At 27.4% G+C, this 18,426-nt stretch overlaps 1 protein-coding gene across 1 annotated transcript in view; it reads right to left on the reverse strand.

Moving 5' to 3' along the window:
- The window catches only part of LOC111042125, a 29,472-nt gene extending 11,649 nt beyond the window's left edge, over positions 1-17,823 (reverse strand). Inside the window, exons 1-2 of the mRNA XM_022326639.1 lie at positions 17,614-17,823; positions 10,816-11,027 (exon numbers count right to left, since the gene is read on the reverse strand). Coding sequence (XP_022182331.1) covers positions 10,816-11,027; positions 17,614-17,779 — 378 coding nt within the window. The 5' untranslated portion in view covers positions 17,780-17,823. The remainder of the gene's footprint in view (positions 1-10,815; positions 11,028-17,613) is intronic.
- Positions 17,824-18,426: the final 603 nt, after the last annotated feature.

The raw sequence follows: 18,426 nt of genomic DNA on the forward strand, positions 1-18,426 counted from the left end.
GTCTATAGAGCTCAAAATACAGACTTTAATTGTAAATATATTAGCTTAAGGGTTTTCATGAATATGATGAAGTAATAATAATTCTAAGTCGGATTTGATATGTTATTAAGTTGTAATTGTTTGTGTAGTTGAATTTTTATTTACTGGTGTATTGACGAGACAGTGTCCCTTTGATGTGTATAAACTTTTTTTAAATCGTATACAATATATTAAACAGTTGGTTGAAACGTCTTCACGCTGTACCTGTACAACGGACTTTGGAACTTTTAGAAACTAGAACTGTCCTTCGTGCGAAGGACAAGTCACACACTGAGCTCTTGGGAAGTATAAACCATCGTTTTGGGTGAGTGTGTGTTACGCACTAGGTATGATAATATAATATGTTAAGTACCTAGCGAGGACGCCGATGCGCCACAGAGAAGCTGCATAATATAGCAGTGCAAGCAGACATCGAGTCCTTCGGTGCTCATATAGTACCAACAATACGACGGGGTTGGCAGACGGGTAGAGCGTGCAGTATAACTCTCAATCGGAATATTCGAGTATTGGAATTTATAGCTCACGCCCCTTTTGGCGTACGTGATAATGGGTGTTTTTTGAGACTGCGATATTGAGTAAATAATAATATACTCGACAGGCTGCGTAGGCCCAAAACGCTTGCGCACGCCCTAATGCAGTTGTTCGCGTTCCAAAAACATTCTTTCCCCACCTCAATTCTTTTGTTTATTGTTCCGGTTGATTTTGCATCGTTAAAGAAGTTTAACGTAGCAGCCCATATGAAAATATACAACTCACACACATATATTAAACGTGTGAGTCTGATAGAGGCTGTCAAGAATGTTTGCACGTAATTTACCATGAAATATCAAGTACTATAGTGAGAATACAGATATTCTATACGGTTGACGACGACGATTCGAAAGTTTTCCACTTTTTATCGGTTTCTGTGGAATCCCTTAGAGATTGTTTCGATAAATCCCAAAAATGTCAACTACTTTGCGTACACGTTTGAAAAAAAAAACGAACATTGTCGTCTATTATACAGTGTATTTTTTTAGAAGAGGATATTGTACACATACTGATCGTTGTTCATATTATTTTGTGATGTAAAACATGCTATTTTTTTTAATATTAATAAGACAGAATTGTGGTCTTAGATATAAATACTTAAAAATTTAGAGAATATAATATTATTTGATATTTTCATGAGGATCTTAAAAATGAATAAAATACGGCGCACGTATGTAAACGTAAGCATTGTTATCAATTTAATATATCGAAAAACGTATTAAACATCGTTATGTGTATTGAGCTTATTCCACAGGTAACTAAAATTCTACATCGGTCTTGTAAACAATATTAAACTTGTTTTGATAATCCCTGTAAACAATACCGCTAGATACATATTTCAATCAAAATAAATTTAAAAATAATTCCACTATAGTGTCTAAAAGGAATTCATATTGTCTAAGTCTAAAATTATAACGGAGAAAGACTTCTCTTGAAATTATATAATAATACCATTTCATTTTTACGTCTCGTAAAAGTATCTCAAAAAGGATTTGATTTTTGCAGAACAAAATATTTTTCTTCTGTTACATAGCTACCAAATGTATGGCAATGACCACTAAATGGATAGAAAAAGTGTAGAAAGAAGTTCAGTGCCCATTAAATCTTAGAGACATTACACAACATTTTTTAGAATTGAAGTTTATAGTTAGATTACGAAAATATTGACAGCTTAATATTTTAGTATAACAGTTAAAAAGAATTCTATGTAATGTAGTAAAGTTTGTTATGTATTAGGTACGTATAACAGTCTTTAATTTAATTAATCAAAAACATATTATGAAATCAAGTTCACCGGTTCACCGCTAAATATTAAATTTGTACAATATCACCATCGTGTTTTCAAATTAAATATAATTTGTTGAATTATTTTATTCAATTATTTTTAATGATTCAAATATGCATAATATTTTCTAATTTGTTGGAATGTAGCTTATGTAAAAGAATTTAATTTTTGTACATTAACATTTATTTTCTTCAAAGAATATTAAATTTTTATTTTCCTAAAACATGCATATTATAAAACAATACAAGAGTGCATTACAAATGATAAGAATTTATTTTATATCGATAAATAATTGCTTTTCAAATTTAATATATTATTTTGAGTAACCCCTCTTTATTATAAATAATAAATGAGGTATCTTTAATCACTTTGTCTAACATTACATTTTATAACGTTTATCACGTATTAAATATAAAATATATGCTGGGAAGTATAAATGGCTGAAATCAATTGAATCATTTTTTATTGTAAAAATATAATAACTTGTCTATTTTACATGTAGCTTTCCAAATGACACGTCATAGGCTGGTTCGTTTTAATTTATTTTATGTTTTTTGTTTTGTGTTATACTGAAACATCGTACAAGAAAAAAGTCAAGATTTTCCTTTTGAATGGTTTATCAAAGTTAAACGGTAAACGCAAGAAAGAAAAAAATAAACATATTTAAGAATTTTATCATGTATTTAAAATATCTTTCAACCACGAACGATAGATTAATAAACAAAACTCTTGACCAGAATTGTTTTTCATATGTTTAAGTTTTAATCGATTGAAGTGTACAATAAACTACCTAATGATTTGTATAGCCTCTTTCGTAATTTAAAATCGAAAAAAAATATCAGTAATTTCTGTAGTGGATTATAATATTATTATAATAGTTTGATTACGAAATGAGAAATGCTAAGGGCTTGTTTTGGTATAATCAGCGTGGATATAGATAAAGGCTACAAATGGTCCTCTTAATTGTGCGTGCAACCAATATTTTGTTCGTGTTCGTTCGGGTGTTATTTTGTCATTACGATTTTAATGAATATCATGGGTACGGTAAAATCTCTAACGATTTGGAATGCTTTGGACAAAAAAAATTAATTACATATCATTTTCGTTTAAGCGTTGTAAAAAAAAAAAATTTGATTTAAAACTGAAAGTAATCTGTAAAAATATTATGACGTCGAGTTTTTCAAATTAAACATTAAAGAAACCATTCAGAACAACAGATAGATGAGAAAGTTTAGTAAGATGAACACTTTTAAGAACAGAAAGAAAACCGTTAATAAATCCATGGGTAATGTGCGGCAGTTTTTAAACAAAGAAGTGCAGTTGAAAAAACAGAATATAATGCGTTATGACTTTTGGTATTAGATACTATTATTTGTTTTTCAGAGAAATAATTTCAAATTAAGTACAAACATTTAACTATACAATTTTAATTTTTGACGACCGTTAACGTTATCATCAAAACATAACTAAACTCCAATTATTACTATATTTTGAGCTAAAAACAATAACTTAGTATTGTCGAATTCAATATAAAACTTTACGATGAATAAAACGTATATTATACCATTAAACTACAAAATTATTTTTTAATACCTTAAGTTATAAAAATAAAATTATTATTACTGGTGTTTGTCTCCATCGTCAGATAACACATTTTTATGACAATGTATTTCATATGATAGCGTAACTATAATTAAATACCTTTACATATTAGGCACCTAATTATATTATAGATATAGGTAGGTACTCTAATAAATTAGTTTTTATTTCGTGTAATTATTATATTATATTATTATTTATTATACACTGCTGTATGTATATACTTTAGGGGAGGTTACAAATAATAATTAACTGAACTATTATCCTCTGTATGAAAACAAGAGTTTAATTATGATGATCACAAACAATTTTCAAGTATGTTTGTTTTTTAGAGTTCCCCAAAGGATAATTTTATAAAATTAAGTTTTCGGGATATTAATGATTTGTAACGACATTAAAAATTGATATTATATTTTCCATTCTTATATGTTACAAGTATACTTTTCTAGTTATACTGTTATATAATTACTTTAAATTACTTTATTACTTTATACATATTGTATGCACTATTTTCATGTCTCAAGAGACAAATTAGGTAAAATAAAATACGATATTTTCTTGGCTTATTGCCGAATTTGTTTTGATTAATGTAAGTACAGTTCACATATTTTAAGTGGTGACATTGAGTTTTTCAATGGTATAAGGATTACTTTCGAACTCTTCCAAATAAATGAAAAATGGTTTTATTTGAAATAAATATTAAGTAATGAAACTGTGACTATTTTATCATATTTACATAATTAACTAATACAAATTTAACAACTAATGTTTGTATATATATATATGAATAAATATTGAATTATGTATTATGTAATATGAATAGTGAATAAAGATTAATATTTTATCACGAATATAGATGTATAATACAAACGTTTTAATAGTGGTGTTTTAAAATATAATAATATGTTGTGTTAATGTTATTATTTATTATACTTGGCAATTGTATGGAAAATATTTACTAAATAGTAGTGTCTACGACTAATGTAAAATAGAATTTATTTACAAAATCAATATAAACACCAAACGAATATTATTTTTTAAAAAGTCCTTCTTGTGCACATTCACCTTTTATAACAGTGTGTCCATGCTTCATAGAAGTATACCTGTGGTATATTATTGATTATTGAGAGCTAATATTTTTCCGTAACCTAACATAATATCAATAACACGGACTACCTGTGACTACCTATATAGCAGACACTGTACAGCAGAAAGCAGAACCCACACGTGCCTTTACACACCCCGCAGAAGGACTCACCTACCCACCAATTAGTAATTAATCATATTTAACGCAGTAGGTACAAGTTTTTGTTTCGTTTGGTCTTGTTAGTTGTACGCAAGTATAGCAGTATTACGTATTGTACGATATATTACATACCTATATAGTCATTGCGATTTCGATTTCGTGTATTTTGAACGTAGATCAAATTTACAAGGGCGTCGTAAATATAGAACGATAGATGTTCAATCTTATATTAGATTATCTTATATTCAATCCTTATGACGTAGTTTGTGTACTATTAGTAACCTAACTAACATCCCTATAATAGTATAATTATTATATACGGTGTAACAGAAGGACGTGACAAATAAAAATTTTTTTTTCAGTTGTTTTATTCATTAAATACAAATTACATTTTTTCAAAATATTTTTTTTGTTAGTTTTTACACATACCTATAATAAACATACCTATTCGATTAAATTTAATTGTATATCCTTCTGTTTTTTCTATTTTCTATTTTTCATTATTTTTATTTGTTAATTAATTATATATCTTTACTTAAATAGGTGTGTTACTTAATATTATATTATTCAATAAATCATTTTAAAAATAGCATGTACATTTACATAACTCTACAATTATCATATTCATACAATATTTATAATTTAAATTTATTCCAATAGTAAAGAATTATTATTATTATAACTTGTAACTTTAAATTATTTTCCATCCATATTTGTTCATAATTTTACAATAGCAGACCAAATCCAAAGATTTGCTCGAAAACACGAGACAATGCTAGATTACCATGTCAATAAATTTGCCATCCAATTATCAGATAACTCTAAGGACATCAAACGTTTTAAACGTCCGAAATCATACGACTTAGTTTAAGATTTTAGATTTAGGCGGAAAATACTTCGTTGGAAGTGACTCCACCAACGAACGTGTAAAATATATATAATATATACAATATACATAGTATGTAAAATATCTATAACTGTTAAACATATTTATAGAGAACTTTGGGTCTTTTAAATAATAAAGCCCCAGGGCATTTAAAAAAAAAATCTATATTTGTTCATAACTTTTTTTTATACGTTTAACTAGTATATTATTTTCATTTTTCAGGTCTTTCTGTTACACCTTGTATAGTAATTATTTATTTAGAATTATCGATTCCTCCATGCTCTGTATAATGCACACTATTATGTAGCAAAAGGTAGAACCTAAACTTATCTTTATACATTCCCTGCAGAAGTACCTACCTATACTAATTAATCATATTTAACGCAGTAGATGTTTTTGTTCCATTCGGTCTTGTCAGTCGTAAATGAGTATAATAGCAGTATTATAAATTGTACGATATATTACCTATAGGGCAAATAGGTGCATATTGCGATTGCGATTTCATGTATTTTGGACTCGGTTCAAATTTACCAGGGCGTCATAGATATACGAGTACGCACGACAGATCCAACGATCCTTATGTGCACTAATAGTAACCTTTCATGAACAGTATACAATATTATTTATTTAGAATTATCGATCCGTTCGTGTTCCCTTGAGTAGGGTTCCTCCCACATACTACAGCTATTCAGAGTAAATGATATACAAAGCTCTGATTTTCGTATCATTTGTATGTGTAACCTAAACTATATCCTATTTCCAAAATGGCGAAACACAGGTGTCTCTCAAATGAACCGTGCAAATTACACAAATAAGCACTCTGAAACCTATACGGCAGCCGTCGCCACCACCATAATAGTACTCGTCAAATCCGAAATCCAATATAACGCCATATTACCTAAACGCTATATCATATTGCTCGCTAACCGTATTTTCTGAATACGATCAGACTATGGAGAATGCGTGTACATAATATTCATCGTTTCGCTCTTGTTTTCATGATATAATTCTTTTTTCGCAATCTCATTTTATTGGCATTCGAGCACATCGAGAAAATCTGTTTATATATTATATTAAAAAACACAAGCATTTTTTTTTTTACCCGTATAATATACACCTATACAATATGTGAATTTAATGTTCTTGATGTACTCGTGATACGGTTCTCTTGGCACATAATTTTCATTTTCCATTCAAATAGAACATACTTTTCTCCTTGTAGTTTTCAATTATATATTGCACATGTCATTTCATACAAAACCAATTCAATAAAAAAATGGCTGAAAAAATTAATTAAATGTTATATGACAGCTGGGTCCGTAAAACTCATTTTCAGTCGAAAGTGAAAAAAATATACGGTATTATTTTGAATATACATGAACTATACATAGATACAACATTTGAGACATTTTCGATTATAACTCAGTTCCTATCGTACAAATTATTTGTGACTTCAGAAGTTCAATATAAAAACGCATACCGATTAATAAACATACTAAAAGTTTAACGAATTATTCAACAAATAGTACAATATATTCGGTGACAAGTTAAAATACTTGAAAGTGAAGTATTTCAATATCGGGTGATGTTCTTTTAGCCCAAGACTGAAATATCCTCAACTTTTGAAAAACGTCATCATAAATATTTTTTTTGCCGCTATTATTGAATTTACGGTAATAATGAAACTGTGCTTGCCATTCTCGGTATCTACAATATAGATTCGCCAAACTGTTTCATAGAATATTACAGAAATAACCCACCCCTAACAGCTTGAATTTGATGTATTAAACTTGACAAATGGGTTACGTTCATGTATATTAATCTGATTTAGACAGTAGCTTGTCCAACTGCTGTAGCAGACAGAGAAAGACTTTTACTGTCAGCTGAACAGAAAAAGGTCATTGTCCAACGCGTCAACTGGCATTGAAAATTAAAGTGTTTTTACCTACTACAGGCGTGGCAAAAAAATATCTTACCAATTGCATTGTTATTTAAATTATTTTTTTAATCAAACCAACCCTTCATCGTTACAATAGCTTATTATTTGTACACTTGAGGTGAAACCTTTAATAAATTCAATAAAATATTATAATATTATACTTCTGCAAAATATATAAATGTATACACATAATACTTACAACAATTAAAACTTTATTATTTTGAAAACAAAAAAAAAAGACTACACCTATATATTTGCTCAAAAAGCAACTTTAAAAACTTTAAATCTGTATTTTGTGGCCGAAAGATTGCATTTTAGACTATATCCTGTACATAATATTCGCTTTCTTCAAAATATAAAGTAATAATTTACGTTGGATTAGTTGGTACTGAAGACCTGTCATTTAAAAGATCGCATCCATCAAATGACACTCCTCTTATTGCCATTAACCTTATCCATCCATTACGTCGGTTGATGCTTTTTTTTACTAGCTTATATAGTTATTTGGAACTCACCAATCACCAGGTTTTCTTAAGCAACATTGTTACTATAATACAACCAAAAAAATCGATTTGAAACTCATTCTATTGACTTTTTAATCATTTTCACAGACAATATATTGTATATTGTGTATTTATATTTTAGATATTTAGCGAAATGGTTTGAACTTTTTTTTTATAGTTTTGTGTCCGAAGACATTTTTCATTTTTATGATACAAGATTAGATCTATTTGGTAATTTGATTAGATAGTTAAAAGTAAAAAAAATGCACTGTCAATTTTCTACTAATAATTAATATAAAAACATTTTATTTTTCCTAATTGATTGAAACAATTTAACAACCATTATATTAATATATAAGTAATATGTACTATTTTTTAAAAGGTAGTTAACATTTTATAATTTATCATATCAGCATAAATTAGTTATTATTATTATACATGGGTAACAAATATAAACATTTAAAATTTTGCTTTATGTTTATAAATAGCACAGAAAGTGACAATAAATGGCAATTATATCATGACCATACAATGCTCATATTAATATCTAGTAATGATTCAAATAGTCTACAAAGCACACATTATTGAATTGCAAAAAAACAAAATTTATTTTGTTAACAACTGCAGTTGTGTAAATATATTCCCTTTTTTTTGTCATATTTTTTAGCTTTTCCCTATTATTTTTTGATAGTGCTAGAAATGTTTCTCTTTTCACCTTTTCAGAGTATGGACTATATAAATTTTTCTACCAGAAATATCACTTGAAGTCGGAGATTGAAAAAATTTTAGCACTTCTAAAGGTGACGTCAGGCACAAAGAAAATTTCCACTCATCATTATAAAACAAACACATTCATATGATGTTGGTTTTTTTTAGTTTTGTTTTATGCTTTACTTATTTATCGATAGTATTACATTTTTAGAAATAAATCTGAAAATTTTTAAGTTTCTACACTTTTGACAAACCAATAAGTCGAGGGTACACACTATTTTCAGAATATCATTATAAAACTGTCAAGTCTGACACTTAAACACGACGAAGTCAATTTAATTTTACCCTAAATAGTTTGCTGGTTGAGTAGGTTAGGTTAGGTCCCAGAGCTTAGTTATAATTGTTACAATTTGTTTAAAAAACATGGTTAAAGTACATTTTGTAATGAACATAAAATAACATTTCTGTTCTATAATAGTATTGATGAAAAAATAAAAATCCAAGTTGTTATATGAAGTAATTGGGTTGAATGGTAGACAATACTGTATCATAATAATGGAGTATAATATGAAACATTGTTCAACCTCAACTAGAATAGTAACACTGCTAGTTGTACATCAATATAAAATACAAGTTAATTAGTTTTGAGTTTTTGCAACAACTTATTTTGCCGTAATATATGATTAAATTATTTTTTTACCCGTACAGCCATTACGTGTTATAATTAACAGATTTGTAATTTGGTCTGCAATGATTATAGAAAACATATATACGTAAAAGTCATAAACAACCTAGACCTAGTCATGATAAATCACTCCTTGGTTGATATTTAAATATTTTTGAGAACAAATTATATTATAACAAACATGATTGATATTTTAATTCTTCAAATGATTCTAAAACACAGGGTCTACAAGAAATATTTCATAAAATAGTTATAAGAAAAAATAATCTTATTTACTTAGTTAAGTAAGCGTAGGTAGGTATTTAATAATTTATTTAAAAACCAAGTTTACAATATTTAGGTGATATTAGGTACAATAAACATAATATATTTTACTTGTTAATAAAAATATTTTATCTAAAGAAACGTACAAACGGTTTCACCTAAAGAAAATATGGGATGTCCTCTCATAAAAAATTTAAAATATAGTATTGACCCCTTTTAAACATAAAATATATAAATACTTGATATTTCTAGGTATTTCAAATTATTATTAATAAATATATTATGGGGTTATTTTGAATAAATCAATTTTAAACTAAAACTCAATCCAATTATTTTAAACAGTTTTGAAATACATAGACATAGGTATATTTTATTGACTATAAGATACATACAATAATATACATTATGTACATCAAATATCAACATATACATACCTGTATAATAAATCTAATAGGTGCTACGTTAATGGAATTTAATATTTATTAGAAACTTCTCATATATCTTCATATCATACATCGCAATGTCACTGGGATTCGTAATAACTTCATAACTTAATAAGTCCATGAGGTACACAATACGTGTTTACTTCTTAATCATGTCACTCATAATCTTTCCATGTAACTTTAATGTAAATCATCGAATTTGGCCATTGTTGAGTTATTATACATACTGTAAATTACCTTTGATTTAATTTGGCTTTATAAGTCACAATTAAAATTTAAATGCGTAAATATGGACAATAACACATCTTCGAAGCCTTCATTTCTAATAATATACTGACGTTATATGTTACTCAATAATAAATACAAATTAACGAAAAACACGTTTTTGTAACGACGTTGAGAGCTTTGAGGTTTGCATATTAGTATTCAACCTAACAATCTGGCTGATAAAAAAATATTGTAAACGTGATTTTATGGAAACTACCTCCTTTATTCTTTCAAAATATAAAAGTAGTAAAGTAACAATTTTAACTTACCATAATAATAATAATAATAATAATAATACAAATATTTGCCTAAGAAATTTAACCTGCGAATGATAGTTATTCGCAACTGTTATTCATGTTTTGGTGTTTGAGGGGCTTAAATAAAAATATCGTTGCAGATAATAAAACTTAAACTTACCCCTCCGGTTATACTATGGCCGATTCCCGATGCACTAGCCAACTCGACCATTGGACAGCTTGGACGGTGTTCTTCTTCGTGGAATTTCGGCTGGTACGGTTCAAGCATTCGAATTTTGCCCCATCGGTTGAAGAACAATGCAATGGCCGCCACCCATAGTATCATCACACATATGACAATGAACGCTTCTTCTGTCCGTATTACAATGGGACCTAGAACACGATTGTTTTTCGATTGTCATCAATATCAATATAAATATATAATACACTATATAAAACTAGAATTTTAAAAAAGTGTGTCGCTCCGTCGGCTTATTCAAATTTCATAGTTTAAATTTATCATTTGAATTTTAATTTTTATTGGAATAATAGAAATGGATAAAATAAGCTTAGTGGGAAGTTAGACCTATCATGAATACATATAATAATAGTTACATCTATCAATCAGTAATAAGTGACAATATTGAGATGGTTTGCTGTTATTGGTAATTGTCCCCCATAACAAGCCATCCACATTATTCAACTAGAGAATTCAAGTAAATATTGTATTTTTTTGCTTGGTGTATGATTCCTACTTTTCCAATTTACAGAATACATACATCAGAAATAAATAATTCAGTATATGATGTACATGTTTGTGAACTATCGTGATTAATTATTAACTAATTATAACTTTTTATTGAGTTTCTCGTGTACAATTAAAAGTTAAAACACTTATTAAATATTTCAAACAATTATGTTAACGATTCATTTTTTTTTATAGTAATACAATTAATAAAACACTTAATAATATTCCTTTTATTTAATTGTAAAATAAAATTCTCTAAAATCTCCAAGAAGGCTCTTTTTTAGAAGTTTATTACCAGAACAAAAACTTTAAGCATCATATTTCATTTATAATTTTACTTACATTTTATTAAAATAAGTATTCAATAATAATTGGTATTATTAATTAACATATACTATGTTTTCAAAATTATTTTAATGATTAAAAATTGTAAACAATAACTCAAATACAAATTCTTCAACTAGTTGTTGTATGTGTAATGTGTATTGTATATATTTGAACTTTAACTCATACTTTATAGGTGAGGATAGATTATTCGTCAGAACTTTGATTACATGAACATTAATTACATATATTACAATAAAATGCGATGCTGTTCTTTAAAAAGGTAGTTTAGAAGTTTTTCATCAGCCAGTATGATGCGATGAACAAAATGATAAATACCTTATAATATATTATTATAGTGTAGTTTACTGGATTTATCTATTTTAGATGATGAGCGTTGTCGCGGAATCTATGGTCTTTATGTTATGATGTATTTTACATAAGTGAAACATTTTCTAGAAATTCATACAAACCCTCTATCGTTCTTAAAGAGTGCGCACAATTTTAAACCTTGGCTTAAATATTGACGTAATGGTCGAAATGCTTTTACGATAGGTATGACATATTTAAAAGAAATTTAAAAAATAATAATTTTATCTGTATAAAGTAATATGGAGAGGTTCCTTAATATGATGTAGCCTTAGGCATGTTGTAGTGAACTGTGTAGTTATTTGTAAGTGTTCAAAATTCGTTTGGCACCTCATTCAACTCGAATTGTTATTATTTAAACAACGTGTACATACCTAATGGTAATAATTTAAATTGTATAATAATATGCATTGCTTGGTTTTAAAATGAAACTTAAATTTACTACAGAAATTCTTACATTGCGGTCTTCTATATTTATTTAATTAAATGTTAGTATCGTAGAGAATATTGAAGTTTCAGCTGTGGTGTGTCAACAGTTATCTTTAGAGACATACTCACTATAATATAAGATTCATGATATAAACGTCTCTTAGAGTGAGTCTCCAGATATTTTCTGTCGAGTAATTTCCTGTTATTTTTTGTTATTTTATTATAAATATCTAGTAAGTACATAAGTACTTGTTAAGTCTATGCAAAAAAAATTTCAAAAGATATTTTGAAATAAAAAAAATATGATTACATCACTACTTCTTCAATTCCATCTCGTACTAAATGATGATTTTTTTTATGTAATTGTTTCAATATCGATTTTGTAGCATTGTAAAATTATTAATGGTATATTGACTCAATTATTAAAAACAAAAAAATAACATGTTATAAAGTTGCTATAATTGTTAATATTACTATATTTGTTTACTTTTAAATTTAATAATATGTTATTAATTTATTATTTTATATAAAATACATAAGTTATTCATCATAATCGTATTATGGGGAAACAAATATTTATAAGTACAAAATAATAAACACTGCAAATGTATAGAAGATAATTAAGTGTTATACGAACAAATGAAAAATAATTTAGTACCTGGAATATTACGTGATTGTCACTATCTGTGAAGAAATGTATAAAACCTTTATACGGACTAAGTGGAAGGGTCATCAACATTTAAAACAAGATTTCATTTTTGAATATTACATAATTATTAGAATTATCTATTTCACGATGAATTAACTACTATGTGCTATATACAACACTGAAAACTTTCTAGAGTACAACTAGAGATAAATCGAGAAACTTTGAGTTTAATCGTTATGATTACCTACCTAACTATGACTAGGTAATTCCTTGAGGCTACCACCAAGTACAATGGCAACAAAACGCAGTTTATGAGCAACACACCAATCAATGGCGGATTTGAATGTAGCTAGTACCTGCATTACACATTATTTGCATACGATTGGGTGGAAACGAGAATTACATAATATAAAGAAATAAACTCGAAACAAAAGAACTCGAGATAGATATGTATACATATCGTACATAGGTACGTATATAAAATAGTGAACGAATATTCCTTTGTAATATTACGAGAATATACATTCATCGAACTATCGAAGTTTAATATTTAAGGAGTATTAAACGATGTTTGTATCTGCTGCTAGTATTACTCGACATATCATTATAAACTAACCGTACGTTCAGTATTTGATTCGTATTTACCTTATTATAATATAATATTATTCTGTTGAATTTATGCAGTTGAAATGTGTTAATACTTAACACAGATGTATAACAGGTACCTAGTAATTACCTACGTATATGTATATTGTATATTATATTTTAAACATGAACGTTTATACATTTCAACAAAATATTATTACTGTCAAATTAAAACATAGACAATTTGGTGTTAGGAAAATATCTCTAAAAATGTAAATATAATACCATGAAAAATGTAAAAACTAATTTATCACATTTAAGAACAAATGATTGTTTACCATCTTCTTAATTTAAAAATCTTAAATTCAAACATAATTAAATATTTAATATAGGTGTAATACGTTTTTTTATGATTGAGATTAATTACTTGTGTTAATAAAAAGCTTCACAATTTGTAATGTTGATGGAAACTGCTTATAAGTTATAAAGCATCTCGGATGGTTAGTCTACATTAAAATTGTATATAGATTATTTTAAATCATAATATATTCTATCACCTTGAGAAGAATCAGTAAAAATAACTGTACACATAGAAAATAATCTACATTAATAACTTGGATTATTGCAAAGAATAATGCACTAGTACGGTAAATTGGATAAAATCCAATAACACAATTCATTGATGTTATCTACAAGAAAGTTTTAATTACAAAATAATATTCTCTCTTAGATATTGTTACTTTAGTCGAATAATTGTATTAAATCAAATATCTTTAGAATTGGAAATGCAACATCAGACTTTCAATGCATAAACTTTGTTAATTTAAGTATTAAAATTTAAAAAAAAAGCGAGTAAGTGGATGTCGCTCTGCTGTACATAAGGTGTCTAAGAGGTCACTGTAATGGATGGTATTAAATTTGAATTGAATTATATCAAATCATTGTATACAAAAAAACGATTCTGAGCATAGGCTGTATGACAGTTTAGTATATTTTATATTGTTATTAATACGGTAGACGGTAAGTTGAATTAATATTATTCTTAAATTATCAGTGATGTGAGAAAAATATTAAATATAACTATGTAAAATGTGGTAGTGTTGGAACCGAATTACAACAAAATTATGAACTTTCTTCATTGTGTTTATATGAAACATGACAACATTTGAACTTTAAATCCTTATAAAAATATATCGTGACTATGTATTCTTAATACTTTAAAGTTTGAACGCTCATAAAAATTTAATTTAACTTTTCGGTAGACATTTTTTTTAATAAAGGAGACAAACTTGTAAGGAATCTTGTATTCAAATTTTAAATCTTAGATATAAATAGAAAATATTTTATGAATTTCCAACTAAATATAATTTGCTAACTTTCATGATTTTTACGAATTTCGAAAAAATTCTAAGTTTAAATGCTCGTAAAAAATTATTGTGTTCATTTCCACTAACAACAACTTACCAGGAACCTTGTATTACATTTACACATTTTTTATCGACTTAAGTTAAAAAAAAAAAATAATAATCGACAATTTCATATGCCTAATAATAGTTCAACACAAATCAAAATATTTTGAAAATTGTATAGTGTATAGAAAATGCGAACACGGATATTCAGTGAAAATTTCGTGTATCTACTGTCATTTTTGTTAGAGTTAAATCAATGTTTTCGAAAATTTGTGAAACCGTGATGATAGACACAAAAAAAAAAATAATAAATAAACAAATACAAAACACACATCATTATAAAATCAAAACATTTATCGCTCCACTCAGAATCTAAAATGAAGAATAAAAATGAAAAATTGCCTAGTTAATGGTTAAATTAGTTTAAAAAAATGTCTAACTAGACACACACAAATAACTTATAAGAGTTTAAAAAATATCATTACATGAGTGTCGAAGCAGTATGTCAAAGTTAGGAATGGATTTATGTACCTATTATTCAAGTGATTGGACTTTATTAATACATTTTAGTTTTACAATACGGTTTTATTTCCTAACAACGATCTATCATGATTTTTTTTTATACAATAATAATTTAATTTAAATAAATTTTAATGTGATACAAGACAATACATTTGTTTGTTTTAAATTGATTCGAATCATTAGAATAAAAAAAAAGTAATTAATTAATATAAATAATTATCAACATTCATTTAGAAGAAATTTGTTTTCGGTATCTCTGGTCAAGCGGAAACCTAGTTATAAATCACTTAAATAAGGCCCAAATTCCAACGATTGTATGGTTATAAACTGGTAAAATAGATATATTAAATTAATTGCATTATTGTCTATTGTCTATTGAGAGCTAAATGCAAATAATATTTTACATTTTTCCTTCAATATTTTAAATAATATTACAAAACAATGAATGGAATTTAAATTTTGTCATATTATACGAATAAATTAATTTTAAAAAATGTACACTTTGTAATATAATCAACATTTGTACACTAAAGATTCATCAATATTTTGTTTTTATTTAAATAACTATCAAGTTGTTTTTATATTTTATGGATTCTATTCAGATTTAAGTTCTTTTATCTTAAAAAAAAAAAAAACATTGTATCGAATGTACAAAATGGTAATAAATAATAATATTGTAATTGATGGTCCTTAAAAAAGTAAAAAGTAAAAATTCAAAATTAGTTTATTGTATAATTTTTCGTGCGTCATAAGATTTCCTCGAGATTTTGATTTAATCATTGTGGCGTAACGACGTCAATCACAGAGAAACGCATTTTTAAAGTTTCTTCCAAATATATGTTTCTTATACAGACCTAATCAGCGTTGCTCTTATATAAATGATAATCCTGCTTTTTGCTGACGAAACTGAAAACAATAATGAAATATCTCGGTGTACAGATAAAAATCGATAGTTCAATTAAACAAAGTAGTCTTGTCCTCTCATCAGATTATAATAATAATAATATGCTGAATGTTTTCCCATCTCATTATACACGCTGCGTCATCGCCGTCGGTACTGCTACGCATCAATAGAGGGCAAAGAGACGTTGTTTATAATATAATTACTGTATGCAAATGTTTCTACGATAGAAGCCGTACAATAATGGCTCATGGCTAAGATACGATTTAATAAAAAAAAAATTTCATAAAACAAATCAATTGACAAATGTACAGTTATTTGTCACTTCGAATTTCAAAGTGCACATTATTATACAAGAGTTACAACCATAATATTATTGTGGATCACCATAATTCACCTTGATGACTTGTAGACGGATGTGTATTTTAGATTCTCAGTGGAGCAGACGTATTGATTTTAGAACGATCAATGTGTGTGTTTTTCTGTGTGCTTAGACATACTTTTTTAAGGAAAATTATATACAGGGTTAATCATAATATGTACTTCATATTGTCACAAAGAAGTCATTGATTATTTTAAGATAATAGTTATTCATATGCAATTTTTTTTTGCAATAAAAATTAATTCAACCCGGGTTCCTGTTTCTACTACTTAACAACAATATCAATATAATAAAAATATATCCTAGGTCGGCAAACCATTTTCGCTCAAAATCGGTTATCGTATACAGTGATAGATCATTGAAATCTAGTTTAACATATCCATTACAGTGACCCACTTGACACGCCCCACTGTATACAGCAGAGCGGTTTTCCCACCCCTTCGTTGGTTGATTCGTGCACGGCAGTGGAGTATAAAGTATTATTTTAGATATCAACCGGTGTCGTAGTTAAAAATCTAAGGAAAGAGATTCCGTAGCTGTAGCAGGAAAACTACTGCCAATTGCCTTTTACTATTAAAACTGCAGTTTAAGTGTATTATAAAAAAAAAATTATTATCGTTTCACTCGACTTTCAGCAGGCACGTGTACATTAGGTACTCACCTCCGGTTCCTGTAGGTATCATTTCTGAGGGTATGGTGGACGTCTCATCGGTCTCTTCGACGCCCAACACTTGGTTGGACGTAGGTGTATCCAACCACGGAGTTCCGTCGTCCGGATACGGTGTGTCACCGTAGTTCGGATCCGTGTAGTTGCCATTATCCACCATTTTACGCTTAAATCATTTCCCTGAAACGAGAAACTCGTTCTTTATTATAACATAAAAACACACATATTATATGGACCATAGGACAAGGACATAGATTATATTAAAGAATAAGCAAAACGAATGACTTCTGGAATATGAATCATTGTTCACTACACTGAAAAAAATTGTTATAGGTTCACAGCAGAATAAGTTTGTGAAATCTTAATTAGCTTATACTACTTTAAAACCTTAATAGTAACTAAATTATGTGATACATTCAACCAACGTTTTGTCAAGAGTATTATTTGATTTATGTTAAATGGTTTCTTGTAGTGTGTACTTTTACCTACTATAACTCAGATAATCTAACCATATTTTTTGTTTCTCCAATCACAAAAATTGAAACGCAACTACAGTGAATTAGTACACGATACTGTATAATTATAATAGCTTGATTGTTACTATTACAAAAAGGATTTTATATCTCTAACATAACTGTTTAATTGAATTAAAAGAATTGTTGTAATTCCTGTAACAAAATATTATGTTTTGTAAATTGTAGTGCCAACAATTATTATTTTTTATTTTTTATTTTTACTAATAAAAACTAAGAGCTTGAAAATATTTTCCTCGTTGTATTGTAAACATAATCGATCAATAATATCGTT

Source organism: Myzus persicae, unplaced genomic scaffold, assembly GCF_001856785.1.
Source record: "Myzus persicae strain clone G006 unplaced genomic scaffold, MPER_G0061.0, whole genome shotgun sequence".
NCBI lineage: Eukaryota > Metazoa > Arthropoda > Insecta > Hemiptera > Aphididae > Myzus > Myzus persicae.